The 18,430-nt window shown below is 45.1% G+C and overlaps 1 protein-coding gene across 1 annotated transcript in view; it reads right to left on the bottom strand.

Annotated features, from left to right (window-relative positions):
- Positions 1-5,042, bottom strand: part of FBP1 (fructose-bisphosphatase 1) — a 35,780-nt gene extending 30,738 nt beyond the window's left edge. Inside the window, exon 1 of the mRNA XM_004602305.2 lies at positions 4,702-5,042. Within this exon, the coding sequence (XP_004602362.1) occupies positions 4,702-4,871 (170 nt within the window). The 5' untranslated portion in view covers positions 4,872-5,042. The remainder of the gene's footprint in view (positions 1-4,701) is intronic.
- Between the last annotated feature and the right edge of the window lie 13,388 nt (positions 5,043-18,430).

Raw genomic sequence — 18,430 nt, 5'->3', positions numbered from 1 at the left:
GGTCACATACAAAGGGAATAAGTGGAAGAGCCTGTTCTCAGAAGACCCCCCAAGACAAAGTGAGAGGCGGAGTATCACTGAGTTTGATCATCGCCGGTTTCCAGAGCGCCAGGCGAGCAGCCTTTGAACACTACCAGGTGTGCCCCAAAGTGGAAGAAGTTTGCAAAGTCAAAAGTCATAAACTGTGAATATGAAGATTAGTATTTGAGAATTGAATTTGGAGGTTGTATTAGTCAATCTGTGATTCAAAACTTAAAACTGAAATTATTTATTATTTTCTTTCACCAAACAATTAAGAGTACCCTTAATTATTTTTATATATAGGGCATGTATAAAAGTTATATATATGTGTATACAAATATAGGACTGGAGCGATAGCACAGCGGGTAGGGCATTTCCCCTGCATGCAGCCGACCTGGGTTCAATTCCTCCGTCCTTCTCTGAGAGCCCAGCAAGCTACTGGAGAGTATCCTGCCCATATGGCAGAGACTGGCAAGCTACCCATGGCATATTTGATATGCCAAAAACAGTAATAAGTCTCACAATGGAGACGTACTGGTGCCCACTCCAGCAAACTGATGAACAATGGGACAACAGTGCTACAGTGCTATATACAAATAGATGTATATATACATATGTATTAAAGTTGCTTTTCTGATCACCAAATGAAGGACATGATGTAATAAAGTATCCATAATCAGTGAGTGTCAACATCATATGATGATCTTGTCTGGAATACATACTTACTGCATGATGCACGTGTAGGTCACTATTAATGAATGAAAAATAAAATACATAATGGTACAAGCTGATTGAAAACAACCTTCAGCTTAAGAATAAAATGTTAACATTGGTACTCATTTAATAAAGTTGGATTACCCTCCCATAACACTCTGAGGTTAAAGAAAAGAAGCTGTGAGCATCTCAAAATATGTAAAATTGAGGTGTGGGGCTGTTCTGACAATTGCAGGGATTAAATGTCAGAGCAAAGAATTTGAACCTAGCTCTCAAAATGTGTTTTAAGGTCCAAATGTTTCTGTTCTGCCAAATATAGTCTTTTTTTGGGGGGGAGAAAGGGGGGCACACCACCAAATTCTCAGTGGTTACTCCTGGCTCTATGCTTAGGAATTACTCCTAGAAGAGACTGGTAGGACATATGGGGACGGGGATCAAACCCAGATTAGCTGCATGCAGGGCAAGTGCCTTGTCCACTACAGTATCCCTCTGTTCTTTTCATCCAGTCCACATCAGACTTCTCTTATGTCTCTCTTCCTCTCTGAAGGGGGAGGGTTGGGCCACACCCAACAGTGCTCAGAGGTTACTCCTTCTTCTGTGCTCAGGAATTACGTCCCAGGGGGACTATATGGGATACCAGGGATAAAACCTGGATTGGCACAAGTGTTTGTGGGGTGGAGGGTAGGTAAGATAGAGAAAGGACCAGGATGACAATAATAGCTGGAAATGATCATGCTGGGGGATATACAGGATTTATATATATTTATATATAATATATATTTAAATATAATATATATATTTCAGTATCTGTACTGCAAACCACAATGCCCAAAAGGAGAGAGAGACAGATAGACAGACAGAGACAGAGACAGAGAGACAGGGAAAAAGAGAGAAAGAGAAAGAAGAAAAATGCCTGCCATGGAGGTAAGCTGAGGCAGGGGAGGTGATGGAAGGGAAACTGGGGACACTGGTGCTGGGAAATATACACTGGTAGAGGGATGGGTGTTGGAACACTGTATGACTAAAACCAAATTATGAACAGCTTTATAAAGATCTATCTCACAGTGGATTCAGTAATAAAATCTTTAAAAAGAAAACCTGCATTGGCCACATAGTGTGCAAATGCTCTATCCACTGCACTATCTTTCCAACTCTCTTCATCTTCTTTAATAATCTTTTTCTGATTATTATTTTGATAGCTCTGCTTTTTCAGTTATGTTCTTCTTGTCTTAATCTTTTCTCTCCCAACTCCATGGTTTCAGCCATATCTTCTTCATATCAAGCTTTACCCTGCCACCACCCACCGCACTCTCCTCTTCGCACACCTCTAAGTCTAAATGACTCGCACTTGCCATCTGATGCTCCCCCAGTCTACTCAACAATTCAACTTTCAAAAGGCCTCAGCACTGCAGCTCCATGCTCTAATCAAACCAAATAAGCCACTTTCCCAGAACTTTCTCCCAACTCATCTCTACTTTTACCTTGAGCTAGTCCAAAATGCTTTTTAGCCATGAGGCTTGATGGCCATCATTTCCAGTTCATTGTGACCTTCCATCTGATGCTCCATGATTTGTCCATGGCATAATATTTAGGCACCTCAATGAAAGCGTTTGCAGAATCTCTACTGTGTTTTCTATCTAAATCTATACCAAGTCCCACTATGTGTGTAAGTGTGTGCACACATGTGTGTGCACAACATAAGCTAATTTCATTTCACCTCATTCTCTTCTAGGACTTTGTACATTGTACATATTCAATAACATCTGTGGAACTGAATGGAACCAGTGAATTCTTTAATTTCATATACCTAATGAAAAAATATAGACTTTTATAAGACCGTTTTCCCAGAAGAAATGAAAACAACAAAACAGGGGAACACTTGGGTTTGATCCAGGAATACACTGGTGTAAGTTGCGAGTTGCTGACTGTTGCTGTGAGTGAGCAGAAGGCCGGCAGCATTTGATCTAGAACATCGCCTCTTCTCTCCTCAGGGAGGGGAGCCTGCACAGGTAATGCTTCAAGGACCAACTTTGATAAAGTAGATTACATCATGGGATGCAATTCTAAATTCAAATAAAAACATTTTAACTAACAGTTGAGCTCTAACTGACCTTCGCAAAATTAAAGAAGATGTGGCATATAGTGAAAAAATAAAAGCCATGAATCAGGTCACCTGACCCCAGGGTTACAAACCCTAAAAGAGGGGTTGGATAAGGTGACTTTTGAGTTTTTCAGTTTACACTGTTAATTTAGGACTCAATGAGCATCTTATTATGAGTAATTACAGTAGCTGTAGTACCAACTGCTGTTTGAGAAAAGAGGAGAGAGAGGGCCCATGCTTAATGTGTAGATGTCTTCTTGAGAGACATCATGTTTGAGAACCATAACTGATTCCCGTGAGGTTTCTGCAAATCTGAAGTCATCTTGTCCCTCTGGATACATACTAGGGCACGTCTTTAGTACTAACATGCTATTTTCAGGTACCCTGGCCTTTCATCCAGGATGGAGAAGCTGATAGTGAATGGAACTTAGAGACCTAGCTTGAGATTCTATCTTATTGGTGCCATCCTGATTCATGGCACATTGACACAACCCAACACTTGTATCCACAAGAAATACTTCACTCTATAGGTTCTAATTTTTCCTCATCAGCAATGCACTTACACTGTTTCATAGGCATAGTGCTTGACAAACAAAGACCTGTAAGAGCCTAAACACTGGAGAAAAGTCAAACATCTCAAAAATGTCCATGCCACGGGATGTTGTAACAGTTGAGGAAGGAGATGAATTTATATGTCCTGATATTGAAGGATGTTCATCATATGCTACTGAATGATGGACGCCATCTACAGAATAATGAGGCATGATTTATTCGCTATTCTGTGTGTACCTATGTAAATACATATCTCTTATAAATTTGTAAGAGTAGAAAGAAGTATCTGGGAAAATATCCATTATATCATTAATGGAAGACACACCAGGGAATTAACATAGATCAGTTTCACCTTTCCCTTTGTGCTCTTTTGAGAAGTTTGAATTTCTATCAAGACGTACAACTTATTAAGGGATTATAACAATAACATTTAAAAATACTGTATCCACAGATATCTAGTAAAATAAGGTACATATATTATATAAATAAGTTTAGTACTTTTGTCTAGTCCCAACATCAAAATCCCACTAAGGTTTTTTAAGAGGTGGGAAAGATACACTTCAAAGCGCATCTTACATTCCTGAGTTAACCTTGCTGTTGTGAATAATGCTGATATTTTAATACAAGAAATGTCAAGTACTCATCACACACACATGCGTGCGCGCGTACACACACACACAGGTAAAACTGTGAGGCTACCTCTACTTGTTACAAATTAAACTTTGAACTAAGACGTTACAGTTTCCTGCATCTCTCAGGAGAGCACTATTAAGAGGAGTTGCGGGGAGAGCGATGGAATCCCCCCTCCCTGTCTACTCCCACCCCTCTCCCAGCACTGCCAGGCCCGCCTCTGTGTGGGGAAGCAGCGCGCGTGGCAGCGGCCACTGCCGTGGCGCAGGTCGTGACTGTTCCCGGGGGGCGAGCGGAAGACTCTCGCAGGGGCTTCCCAGGCGCTGGCCGCGTCGGAGGGAGCCTGGGGCGGGGGCCGGCCAGTGCCCGGCCGCGAAGGCGAGGCCACCGAGCAGTGGCGTTCCCTGGACTCGGAGCCGTCTGGGGTCCCTTTGCTCCCGGAGCTTGGGTGGGAGGCGCCCAGCCTCGGGCTCCGCTCGGAGGACTCTGGCCCCGGCGGGCCACGCCGCGCTCTGCGCGCAGGGCGCCTGCAGTGCCCGCGCCCCCCGCGGGACCCTCCTCCAGTGGGGCCGTCCAAAGAGGCGGGAGCCTGGCACGCGGGGGAGGGCACCCGCAGCCCGACCCCTGGCGCAGCCCCTTCCCGCGCGGCCGGGCAGGGGTGCGGCGGCCCCCGCTGCACTCACAGGTCGGCGAGGCCCGCCTTGCGCACGGCAGTGGAGATGGCCTTCACGGCCGAGCACAGCGCGCTGAGCAGCTGGGTCAGCTCGCCCGTGCCGTGAGCCTTCCTGCCCTCCTCCAGGACGAAGCGGGTCAGGGTGACAATGTCCGTGTCGAAGGCCGCCTTCTCCGTCATGCTGTGGCGCGGTGCGGGCCGGGCAGGTGCGGCGCGGGCGGGCAGGTGCGGGCAGGTGCGGGCAGGTGCGCTCAGGTGCGCTCAGGTGCGCTCAGGTGCGCTCAGGTGCTCTCGGGAGCGCCGCGGGCCAGCCTGGAAGGGCGCGTAGACCGCGGGCTGCACCACTCGGAGTGCCACTGGCGCCTCCGGCCGCGCCGTCACTGGGGACCCGGCGGGCGTTGGTGCCCGCCCCCCCCCCGCCCCGCCTCGGGGACACCCGTCGCCCCGCCCCGCCCAGGACGCGGCGCCTCGCGGGCCGCTTGCGTTCTCCCCGGGGCCACAGCGCGACCCCTGCGCGCACGGCCACGCCAGACCCCACAGAGAATGGGAAGGGGCGTCCACGTGCTCGGGGCGGGCCGCCGGGATGGGAAGCCTCGAGCGGCCTCTCGGTTCCCCAGGCGCCCTCCAGGCGGGGCCTTCCTGCCAGCCCCTCTTTCCTCCTTGGACCCTGCCTGGCAGGTCCCAGGCTCTTGTGGACAGCTGTAGAGAAGTGGGTATCTGACCCTCAGGTGTTTGGTGGCCTGCCTGGAGCTGGAGGCCTCTTTCTGCTTCTCGAGACGCTTGTCATTCTGTAGTTCCTGGGGACCTGCAGAGAGAACAGGCACAGACACAGGGGAATATTGCCGGGACATTACACTGAGGGTGAGGCTGGCGGGGCGGGGGCGACAGTCTGAGCTCTACTCTGTGGGCTAAGGTGATTCATACACTGAATCCTGACAAAATGAACCAAATATCTACCATGAGCCGGGACAGTGACAGAGCCCTCACAGAGAAGATAAGATTTCCGTCTTCTTTGTGCCCGCATTTTTAACAGAGACAATGAAACTGAATATGAAATAGATTAGTACATTAGATGAGCCATAAGTATATTATTGAAAAGAAGAATGAAATAGGAAATAGCTAGAGAAATAAAGCAGAGTACGGAATCCTTCACTGAGAAGGTGAAGGGTTTTATGAAGGAGCCGATAGAAATGGTAGAAGAATGCTTTCCACGGAGAAGAGCAAGTGCAAAGTCCCTGAGGTGAGCAAGCATGTGGTATATTTGAGGAACAGCTCACCAGCAGAGTTGGAACAGAACTATTCAGAAGTGAGGTCGAGAACTCTGGTGCAAGAAGGCAGGGGAGAATGCAGGTGTGACAGCTGGAGGGCTAAGTAAGGTATTAATTTAACTAGGGGGCAAACTACAGGGAGTTGGGGTAAGTGATCAATAAAGAAGAGGAATAATAGCCCATCTGTTTTCAAACTTATTAAGAGTAAGCCTGATGATTAGAGATTTTTTTTTTTCAGATGCCTCTTGACCATTTATATTTCTTCTTTAGGGAAATTTCTGTTCACCTCTTTACCCCAGTTTTTCATGGGGTTGAATCTTTTGTCTTATAAAGTTCTACCAGTGCTTTATGTATCTTGTATCTTTATCATAGGAGTGGTGGGCAAGTAATTTCTCCTAGTCTGTGGGCTGTCTTTGTATTCTGGTCATTGTTTCCTTTGAGGTGCAGAAACTTCTTGATTTCGTGTAGACCCATTTGTTTATCTTTGTTTGGTCTGGTCAATGGTGTTTCATTCTTAAAAATGCCTCTGACTTTAATTTCCTGGAGAGTTATACCTCTGTTTTCCTCTGTGTACCTTATGGATGCAGGAAAAAGGTTGAGTGCTGAGCGGAGGTAAAAATGATATGTATGATACCCTTTCACTAAGAGCACTGTAAACCCAGTACCAAAAAGGAAAAAAGAAAAAGGAAGAAGTGCCTGCCATGGATGCAGGCTGGGGAGGGGTAGGGAAACTGGGGACATTGGTGGGGGAAGTGGACACTGGTGGAGGGACTGGCATTGGAATGTTGTGGCCCAATCACAAATAGCTTCATGACTTTGTATTCATGATGGTGAATTAGAAATTTTCTTAAAATAAGATCCTTCAATGTGAAAAAAGTAGAGAAAAGACAGGTATTCTTCTAAGAGAAGAATAACCTGAGGTTACTGAGAGATGATGGTCTAAGGAAATAGCAGTCGAGGTATTGAGAAATGTCTATATTCTATATTGGAGAGAGAGGGGACAGATTTGTTGACAGAAGAGATATGATAAAGGGCAGTCTAGGATAATTCTAACAGAGCCTGGGAAGCTGGGAAGGTGGAGTGATTTTCTAACAGAAGAGTAAATGCAAAGGCAACTGAACATTAGCAGTTATTGTGGGTTACTAAATTTAAAATGCTTATTAGACAGGTAGGGAATATCAGGTTAGATATATGAATCTGGAGTTCAGAGGAGAAGTCCACACCAGATAAATGGGAAGTTCTATCTGATGAATGGTGTTTGGAGCCACACATCTGGGAGAGAGACCCACATAGGTGTGGATTTGAAACCATGAGGTGTTTGGCCTCCACAAGGCGAATGCAGATTGTGAGTCAAGGACCCAGGCTGGCCCACATGCCAAATGTAGCACAATAAGGCCTGAAAACTGACCAGTGGATTCACTCAGTTACCTGCTATGTTGATGCTTGCAGTCAAACTATGAAGAATTTCGTTGTTCAGACAAGCTCTTCTGAAATTTAATTTCTTGGAACTTCCTTGGTAAGAACTGAGGAAGTAAAAGTTGAGGTTGGGCAAGCCTGCTGGCTTCCCAGTTCCAGCTGGAGACCTTGGCCTATTCTGCAGTTTGTCCGGGTTTACTTTATTCATCTGCAAAGCTAAGTCCTGACACAGAAGAGGCTTCTGTGGGCTCACATTTTGGTTCCTGTGATCAGCCATGAAGTTTACCACCTGTAAAGCAAACCACTCCCCTTAGAAACAGTCTGCTTCACACAGTGACTGAGTGCATGGGTCCAAACTGGACAGCTAGGGCCCACCTCCTGGCCCAGTCACCTACTGGCTGGGTAAACCCGTGCAGATTATAGACCTGTGAATAATGCTTTGCTCAAGTGTAATTTGGAGCTAATGAGTTTAGCCAACTCATGTGATCACACAGCTGTGCAAGAGAAGTATTTAAGATGGTGCCACACCTCTGGTAAGTAGGTGCTACTTGTTTGCATTTAAACACAAACATTTTCCTTGTCAACAAGAAGAGATTGAAGGATAATGGAAATAAAGAGGCTCAGCCTCTATTGCCCTACATTGAAATTATATCTTCTTTCCTGTGTTAAAATGCATAAACCTGTTGCAGGCATGTTGGGCGAGGGAGGTACAGAGTCTGAGAGAGGCAGGTCCCTCCAGAAAGTGCCCTGCAGGTAATTCCCCAGCCACATCTACCCAGGAGTCTCAGAGCACCTCATTGTCTACTGTATTGATTTATCCTCCTCCTCTATCACCAAACACACATCATCTCTCACACACTTCACATAGCATTGCAAATGTAATTGGTGTGTGCAATACACAGTATTGCAGATTTTATAACACCCCTAAATTCTTTGGAAAAATGCTGATCATCTATTCCCTCACTGGCTCCTAACCTGGGAGGTTGGGCCTGTCTTGGAGAAGGAGGAAGTTGAGAAGTTTCTGTTCCCACCACCCACGCCCTGTGCCCAGTGACTTCTCTCCCACCCAAGGTTTTTCCGTAACAGAGAAAGAAGTGCCATGTGGTTGCTTGGGACAGAAGGATTGTAGTAGCACAGACCCCCTTTTGTGCATCCTCCAGCTCCAGTGACTTTGGCGTCCTCACGCAGGTGATGAACTGAACATAGGACTGTAATATTTAGAAGAACAAAACCTAACATCAAGTTAGCACTTGATTAATGTTCAGTACGAGATAAGAGATGCAGATTCAACTTTTAATGAACCCAGCACCACTCTGTGATGGCTTCAGTTTGCTCCCATCCTCAGAGATGAGTGAACTGAGGGTTTTTAAAGTTAAAGAACTTATTCAAAGCTCATGTTCAGCTGGAAAGAAGCAGAGCCAAGACTCCAGCTCTTAGCTGATTCCAACCCCAGGTGCCCAGTGGCTGGCTAGTTCCCTGCAAAGCCTTTCTGAGGAGGCTCTGATTTTACCTGTAGACTGTAACTTCAAAAATCTCTTTGATCTACTCTGTAGCTCTGGGGCTGTTTCTCACACCTAGGCTCAATCGTTCTTTCACTCAACAGACAGTTATTGAATTATCTTCTATATGCCCACATGCTTGGCTACAATGCTCCATCTCTGTACAAGAGAGCATTTGAATTCTTGGTGGAGAGTCAGAAACAACCACAGGATAAATATACAAAACCCTTCCAAAGAGCAGAGTGCGTAAAACATAAATAGGCAATGAGATGGAAGCAAATCTTAGGAAACGCCCTTCAAATCCAGACTGAACAATAAGAACACAAGGAATATGGAATCAGGCAAGCAAGCAGAACATCTAAGAGAAGAAGGAAAACTAGAGCTTCAGGTGCAAAGGCCCTGAGATAGTGTCTGACGGTGCATTCAAGGGACAGCTATGCCAGTTTGACTCAAGTGGTGGGAGAGAGATAAGGTTGGAAGCAAGAACCCTATTATTAAAAACCTCCCAGATTTTAACCACACTCTGGATTATACTCATAGTGTGCTCAGAAGTCATGGGATGGTATTCTGTCATTGTCACTGTCGTCCCATTGCTCATCGATTTGCTTGAGCAGGCACTGGTAAGTCTCCATTTTTTTTGAGACTTGTTTTTACTGTTTTTGGCATATCAAATATGCCATGGATAGCTTGCCAGGCTCTGTCATGCAGGCGAGATACTCTCAGTAGCTTGCCAGGCCCTCTCCGAGAGGGGCAGAGGAATCGAACGCAGGTCGGCTGTGTGCAAGGCAAATGCCCTACCACTGTGCTATTGCTCTGGGAGGGTGTTAAGCTGGAAAAAGGCCTGGTCTGACTTCTGTGTGACAGGGGCTAAAGGAGACCTGGCGGAACAAGTCTGATACAGGGCTGGAGCAGAGCACATCTGGAGGGTCTGTTCCTTACTCACGGCCAATCTGGGCTTGATCCCTGGCATCCCGAATGGTCCCCAGGCACCACCAGGAGTGGTCCCTGAGTGCAGAGTAACCCCTGAGCATCAGCCAGGTGTGGTCTCCAAGCAAGCAAAAAAAGAACAAGTTTTGTACAGCCTCTACTACTAATAAAATTGGGGCTTCTATTTTATGTATTTTAATTTTCATTTTCCTAGAGAAAAATGGGCTGGGAGTAATTTGACCCACATCCAGCAATGTTCAGAGCTTATTCCTGACTGTTCTAGGGATCACTCCTGGTGGGCTCGAGAACCTCATGGAGTGTCGGAGACTGAACACAGGTCAGCCATGTACAAGGTAACCACCTTACCTGTTTTGCTACCTCTCTGGCCCCCTAGAAATTCATTTTCACTGTATTCTACAAAAGCAGTGACTCATGACAGATCAGAAATGTTTTTAAAAATTGGTCTTGGCCAGGGTAAATGGCTCACTTGCAAGCAAGAGACCTTGAGTTCAGTCTCCAGCACTGCCCTTCACTCCCCCACCCAGCCCTGCTCCCCCCATGCCAGGCATGGTTCCTGGCACCAAGTGTGGTCTCTGGTCCACTGCAGTCAAGTGTGTGCTGGCATGCGACTGAGTGTAGGACTCTCGGGAGAGCTACAACTGTCTAAGCTCTGCAGCTCCTGCCACTTCAGCAACAATCAAGGGAAGGGAAAGTAAAATGAAACAAAAACTGAGTTAAAGAAACACTGCAGACCAACACATCACAGAATCAAAGTTTTCTGACAAGTGACAGCATTATACTTTTCCTAAAGGTGACCTTTACAGTAGATTGAGTGGAGAGAAAAATGGAAGAAGAGATACCAAATACAATGCCCCTGTGACTATCTGCGTAGAGTTGGAAAGATGTGTGGGAGCAGAGATCTTGACAAAGAATGAAGTAGGAAGTAGGTAAGTAGAGGCTTCTTTTTCACTGGGGTCTGGTCTAAGGAAGGGTTTCACAGTATGAGGGAAGGGTACTGAGCTGAGTACACAGGTACAGATTTCTTAGAGGACATCACACTCTGATACCATATAGGATAAATCTGGGATGGTATTTGGGAAAAGGAACATTGTCACTTGTCAGATCGTGAACACCTTGGTGCAGTCTTGGTCCTGCTTTATTGCCGGTGTCCCCATATCCAGGCACATCTTGTCCCTTCTTCTGAAAGAGCTCTCCTGTCTTCCCACCTGTTGTCTCCTACCATCTCTGTTAAGTTTTTTCTCCCCTGAAGGCTCTGACGTCTTAATTGCTTTCTTCCAAACCTTCATATTGCAATTGTCTGTGAAATCAGAAACTGAGCAATACATTAAAAACCACCATTCTGTCAACCAAACCCCATGTTTCTGCCTGAACCTCTTCTCTCTTTCCCACAGTCCAGCTGCCCTCTATTGTTCAGAACAGCTCCTCGTCCCGCTGGAATGCCTTTCCTACAGAATCTCACTCTAACAGTGAATTTATAGCTATAATTTGGACACTTTAAAAAATTATTGAGTCACCATGAATTACAAAGTTACAAAATTATTCATGGTTGAGTTTCAGACATACACTGATTGTGCACCAAGGTGCTTCATCACTGTCCCCTTCCTTCCACACAAAGTTGGACAAACTATGTGTCCACTGTCCAGAACAAAATAATTGGTGGGGGGTGGGGTGGGGCATGGAGAGCCTTGAGCATTTTGTTGGGAATCACTGTCTGACACCCACACCCTTGACAGGCACAAAATAGCTTCTTGTATTAATTGTCTCATAACAGGATGTTGTGATCTGAGCAGAGAACTAGTGAGTGCTGCTAAAACCACTTGGGAAGAACCCGGTAGGGACTCAGAAAAGGAGAAACAGCATCCTGTACAGAATGCTTGTGAGTGTCCCGGGAACCTGTACTCTAATCCACCCTGACAGGCTGTGTGCCCCAGCAAGACAAATATGGGAATAATCAAGTTGACTGAACCTGTGACAGCCCTGAAAGCTGATGGACCTCTTCAGGACCCTGGGGCTTTCTGCTCAGCACTGTCTCCAGTGAAGTCTCTTGCTTCGTAAGTTCTCCTGCATGTTAGAAAAGAGCTCACCATGGGTCTTGCCAGGGGTTCAGTAAGGAATTCACTGTTAGGCTGCCTCCTACCTCCCTTTCCGTGCCTTCCTCTTGAGACGCAGTCCTCGTAGCAAAGAAGAGGAAAGGTCAGAAAGAGGGCATGATGACTCTTCTTTGGCTGGGTTCCTGTATGTGTCATGGTTGCTTGTCATCAGATTTCATCCCCATGACAAGGGCTTACTGAGGACTATATCCTCTTTATAGCAGAGGAAGCCAAAACTGAGACTCAGGTTCACCATCATGATTAAGGCCATAACACGGCATGCACTAGAGAGGAAAATGTGAACCCAAGTGGCATTTTTGGTTGGTTTTGTTTGTTTTTGTTTGTGGAGAGGCTGTCACCAGCAGCCCAGGGGTCCAGGGACCCTGCTGATGATTATAACCAACCAGGTTGGTGGTTTAGTGCAAAGGCTTGAAGATATGGTACTGCTCAGACCCTGTCATGCCAGAGACTGCCTGGGTCACCCTGGAGGGGTTCAGCAGGCATCTGGGGCCACATCTGGAGCTGTCCTCCACAATGCCCATGGGGCAGTGGGGTTCCTGGAGCAAACTAAGGTCAACAGCATGCAAGGCATGAGCCTTAATTCCTGCATTGTCTTGCCAACCCCTAAATATATTGTTTTCCATCTTCAGACAAGACCAGAAGAAAACACCCAGATTCCAGGACAGACTCTTCTAGAAGCAATGAAGGAGAACCAAACTTAACCCTCAACTCAATTAAGAAGTCCGCCTGAAAATTCCTCAGAGCCAGTTGAGCAGCCTTCTTAACCAACGGCTCCTCGAGGTCAAACTGTGCAGCCTAAAAATTTTCCAGGGCAAGCTATACAGACTTCTTCCCTGGCCAGCCCATCCACCCATCCCCACTGCAAGACAGCGTGGAAGTCCCCTGGTGCTTGCTAGAATGGAGCAGACTCTCTACTCTATGGGTGACAGTGATGAGCAGCTCCCTACTCTGTGCTGCTGATCTACACTAGGCATGTCCGTGGGGCTGTGGCCAGTCTGTGGAAACACGTGCAGCACATGAGCAGGCCAGTGGAATATGTGCAGAGTCTGTGACTGAATGTGGGTCTCCCGGCAGTAAACAAGAGAATTGCCATACGGCACTGGATATTCTCAAATTTTGTAAGTCTGATGTTGAGACCCCTCATCAGCCGCCTTTGGGAAGTAGTTAAAAGACACCTGTCTCCCCAGCTATCTCCCAGCATAAGCCGCCTGGAAACTGATACTTGGCACATATCAATGTCAACTACAGTGCTGAGCCAAAGAATGTGGGTTGCATAATAGGACCACCTCACTTTGGGAATATCCTTCATCTCTTTGTACTTAACTTCTTTTTTTTAAAGATGGACTGAAATGTTTATGTAAAACTTCTTCCTTTTTTTTGAAATTTTGCATCCTAGGAATAGTAATAGTTAATGTTTATTTACTACATGTGTGAAATCAAGTTGAGTGTACTTTTAAACAAATCATCTCATTGGATCTCACACAATTTTTTAATTTTTAAATTTTATTTTCATAAAGTTGTTCACAATAATTGTTTACATTCAATGTTTTAACACTAATCCCACAATCATTAAACCTTCCCACCACCATTATTTTGAATCTTCCCACCACCCCCAAGCTAGTCCCACATGCAGATGCTAAATGATTTCTTTTGTATTGCTTGTTACGAGTAGTATGAGATGTTCTGGGGTTGCAAAAGCAGATGCATGCTCCCGGAATTCAAAACCTTTTTAAGTATTTGGGGTCCAGAGGCATCTCTGCCGTGTGCTCTCTCTTCCAAGTTTCATTTGTGAGCTTCTGAATCATAGTCATTAATGTGCTTTAATGGTGCCCAGTGGCAGTTCATGGGCACGGGAAGGGCAGGGGGAAGGAAAGAGAAGCCCATTCCCGACTCCGGAGGCCTAGAGTTCTCAGTCACTAATCCTGCACACCTGGGTCTTCACTGGGTTCATTCTCATGCATGGGAAGCTGTGATCGTGACAGCGATTGGGCGATTGGGTTCTGGAATTTTGCTGCTGCCGGGGCTCATTTGGGGCAGGCGTCCACCCTCCTATGAGATCAGCCTGTTGCGGGGGGTGGGGGACATGCTGCTCTCTTCTGAGAGTCATTTGTGAGTCTCTGGATCCCACACATTCTTAAAAACAGCTATGGCTCTTTTTCCCTTTCTTTGGTAAATATGGGAAGTAGGGACCAGTGTTCCCTGAACAATGTGGGGGATTGGGTGCTCTGAATTCTTTGCAGTCTAAAAGACTTCATATCAACAATTTTTTTAATTGGAAAGTAGAAGGTGTACTGGGAAGTAGGGGAGAGAAGGTGCCCCCCGAGTGGGGAAGAATGGGACTGCACTCACTTCATATTGACTTCAACTCACCCAAACTACTAATAGTCTGCTATGAACTGGAAGCCTTACAAATAACACGATTCACTGATTGTTAAATATATTGCAAGTTATATAATGTATGGGTTACACTGTAGTTTTTACAATAATTTATTTTTACAATGAAGCAAACTAGAGACAAGACAGTGTTATTAAAAAATCAGAAGACCTGAGCACGCACACTTCCCTCCCCTGTGGACTGCCGGCTGAGTGGCCGGCACGCCGACCCCAAGCGCCGCTGCCATTCTGTCTTCCGGCAAAGGTCTGTGATGCTCCCTCGACCCGCCCTTCGGGACCCGCCTGCTCCCGTGGCCCTGAGCACCCCGCGCTTTGACTGCTGCCGGGTTGTGGGAAAGGGGCGTGGCATAATAGGCAGGGGCGTGGCCTAAGAAAAGTGGGCGTGGCCTCATCACCGGCAGCCAAAGCTCACGCTGCAGCAGATAGTTTCTTCAACATCCTATTTTTAAAATTTTTTTTTCTTTTATTAATTCACCATGTGGAAAGTTACAAAGCTTTCAGGTTTAAGTCTCAGTTATACAATGCTCAAACACCCGTCCCTTCACCAGTGCACATATTCCACCACCAAGAATCATAATATACCTCCCCCCTTCCCCCCACTCCCCCGCCCCCCACCCCGCATGTGGTACTGGTAAATTTCACTTTACTTTCACTCTACTTTGATTACATTCAATATTTCAATAAAAAAATTCACTATTATTGATTTGGAGTTTCTCCCCCCTAAAGTCGATCTGCTGAAAAGAAAGCATTTGGTAATTTGTTTTCCATTGCTGAGAATGAAGAGATATGAGGTCAGGACTAACATCCAAGACTAACATCCTAGCTATTTGCAAGCAGTAGGACAATAAAACACAAGACTTCACATAAAAACTGAAGGAAACATCTCAGTAGGAGACCAGGTTCTACAAACGGCAAGTAAAAAGGCAACCGCTATTAACTGAGCCTATCCACAATCTTTTTTCGCAACAAAAGGAAACAGGGATACTCATCCCCAAGGGCCCTCTTTCATACCACAACAACAACATGAAGAAACAGCGAAAATCCCCAGTGCAAGCAGAGGACGATCCAAGTAGTCCGGAAACCTCAAGGGGCATTTCCTACAAACTTGACCTCACTGAGAAAGAATTCAGAGTTGAAATCCTCAACATGTTCAATGAACTCAATGCAAAGATAGACAACTTCAAGGAAGACCTGGCAGAAACAATGCAACAGACAGCCAACAAAATACAGGAAGAAATGAGAGCAGAAATAAAAAGCCTTCAAAAAGAAATGAAGGATTCGGTACATGAAATCAAAAACTCTCTGGCTGCCCTCAACAATAGGATGACTGCAGCTGAAGACAGAATCAGTATGCTTGAACATGAGCTGCAAGAGGCCTACAGGCAACAACAAACCATGGCAAGAGACCTCAAAATAGCTTTAGCCAGAATCAGAGTCCTAGGGGATGATTTCAAGAGGAACAACATTAGAATCATTGGACTACCAGAACCACAGGGAACCAATCCCAACAAAAAAGACACAGTCAAACAAATCATTGCGGAAAACTTCCCACAGCTGGACAATGCGGGCATCCAGATTCAAGGCGCCCGAAGAGTGCCAGCTAAAAGAGATCCTAATAGAAAAACCCCAAGACATATCATAGTTACAATGATGGACGTCTTCCAGAGAGACACAATACTCCAAGCAGCAAGGTCCAAGAAGGAAATTGCATACAAAGGCACTCCCCTTAGACTCACAGCAGATCTATCAGAGGAAACCCTCCAAGCTCAAAGGCAATGGTAGGATATAGTGAAAAAACTTAATGAAATCAACGCCTCACCAAGAATACTTTATCCGGCTAAACTCTCATTCAAACTAGAAGGAATCATACACTACTTTGAGGATAAATAACAGCTCAGGAACTTCATAGACTCAAAACCAAACCTAAAAGAAGCACTAAAGGGGCTATTCTAAGACAAGAACAACCCCTACAAGCACAACAAACCCTTGCACAAAGATGGCACAAAATCCCATAACAATGATCTCCCTTAATGTCAATAGTCTGAATTCACCAATTAAGAGACACAGACTGGTAAAATGGATTCAAAGACTCAACCCAACATTCTGCTGCCTGCAAGAAACGCATCTGAATAGCCAGAACAAACACAGACTCAAAGTCAAAGGATGGAAAACAATCCTGCAAGCAAACAACTCCCTCAAGAAAGCTGGGGTGGCGTTACTAGTATCGGACAACATAGACTTCAGGTTGAAAAAGATTAGAAGGGATAGTGAAGGCCACTTTTTATTAATCACGGGATGTGTACATCAGGAAGAAATCACACTCCTAAATGTTTACGCACCCAATGAGGGACCAGCTACAACAGCTGCTAAGAGATACCTACAACAGCTGCTAAGAGACCTTAAGAAGAACATCTCGAGCAACACAATAATAGTTGGAGACTTCAACACCGCACTGTCTCCTCTGGACAGATCAAGAAGATTAAAACTCACCAAGGAAATACTGGCTTTGAAGGAAGAAATAGAAGAGAGAGGGCTAATCGATCTATACAGGGCTTTATATCCCCCCAAAAATAAATACACATTCTTTTCCAGTGCACATGGAACATTTTCCAGAATAGACCATGCACTAGGCCACAGAGCATACCTCAACAGAATCAAAAAGATAGACATTGTACCAGCTATCTTTTCAGACCATGATGCACTGAAGATAAAACTTAATCGTGGAAACAGATGCAGAAAATCAAATCAAATACCTGGAAATTAAATAGCTCGATATTGAACAATGAGTGGGTCAGGAAGGAAATCAAGGAAGAAATCAAAAGGTACCTAGAAACAAATGAGAATGAAGACACGAGCTACCAGAACCTGTGGGACGCAGCTAAAGCCGTTTTAAGGGGAAAATTTATAGCTCTGCAAGCATATCTCAGGAAGGAAGAAAGGGCCCACATAAATAACTTGACTTCACAGCTCAAGACGTTAGAATATGACCAACAAAAGGAGCCCAAACCAGGCAGAAGGAAAGCGATAATAAAACTTAGAGCAGAAATTAACGACATGGAAACCCAAAAGACAATCCGAAAGATCAATGAAACCAAGAGCTGGTTCTTCAAGAAAATAAACAAGATTGATAAACCACTAGCAAGACTCACAAAGAAAGAGAGAGAGAGAACCCTTATAAGCCAAATCAGAAATGAAAAGGGGGACATCACAACAGAAACCAATGAAATTCAAAAGATCATCAGAGACTACTTTGAAAATCTCTATGCCACGAAACAAGAGAACCTAGAAGAAATGGATAAATTCCTCGACTCCTATAATCTCCCAAGGCTGAACCAAGAAGACCTGGAGTACCTGAATAGTCCAATTAACATCAAGGAAATTGAAATGGTAATCAAAAGTCTTCCCAAAAACAAAAGCCCTGGTCCAGACTGATTCACTAGCGAGTTCTTCCAAACATTTAAAGAGGACCATTTCCCAGTCCTTCTCAAGCTTTTCCAGGAAATTGAAGAAACAGAAACCCTCCCAAACAGTTTCTATGAGGCTCATATCTCCCTAATACCAAAAGCAAACAAAGACACCACACAAAAAAAGAAAACTACAGGCCAATATCCCTGATGAACACAGATGCAAAGATCCTCAACAAAATATTAGCAAATAGAATTCAACAACTCATCAAAAAGATCATACACCACGACTAAGTGGGATTCATCCCAGGGATGCAAGGATGGTTTAACATCCAGAAATCAATCAACATAATCCATCATATCAACAAAAGAAAAGATAAAAATCATATAATCATATCAATAGATGCAGAGAAAGCATTTGCCAAGATCCAGCATCCGTTTATGATGAAAACACTCGCCAAAATGGGTATAGAAGGGACCTTCCTCAATATAGACAAAACCATTTATCACAAGCCTATGGCAAGCATTGTCCTCAATGGGGAAAAACTATGAGCCTTCCCTCTGAGAACAGGGACGAGACAAGGATGCCCACTCTCTCCACTTCTGTTCAATATAGTACTGGAAGTACTTGCAATAGCGATTAGGCAAGAAAAAGATATTAAGGGCATTCAGGTAGGAAAGGAAGAAATCAAGCTCTCA

This window comes from Sorex araneus, chromosome 2, assembly GCF_027595985.1.
Source record: "Sorex araneus isolate mSorAra2 chromosome 2, mSorAra2.pri, whole genome shotgun sequence".
NCBI lineage: Eukaryota > Metazoa > Chordata > Mammalia > Eulipotyphla > Soricidae > Sorex > Sorex araneus.
Note: the sequence above shows the minus strand (reverse complement) of the source record. Positions and strands in the feature narration are given on the sequence as shown.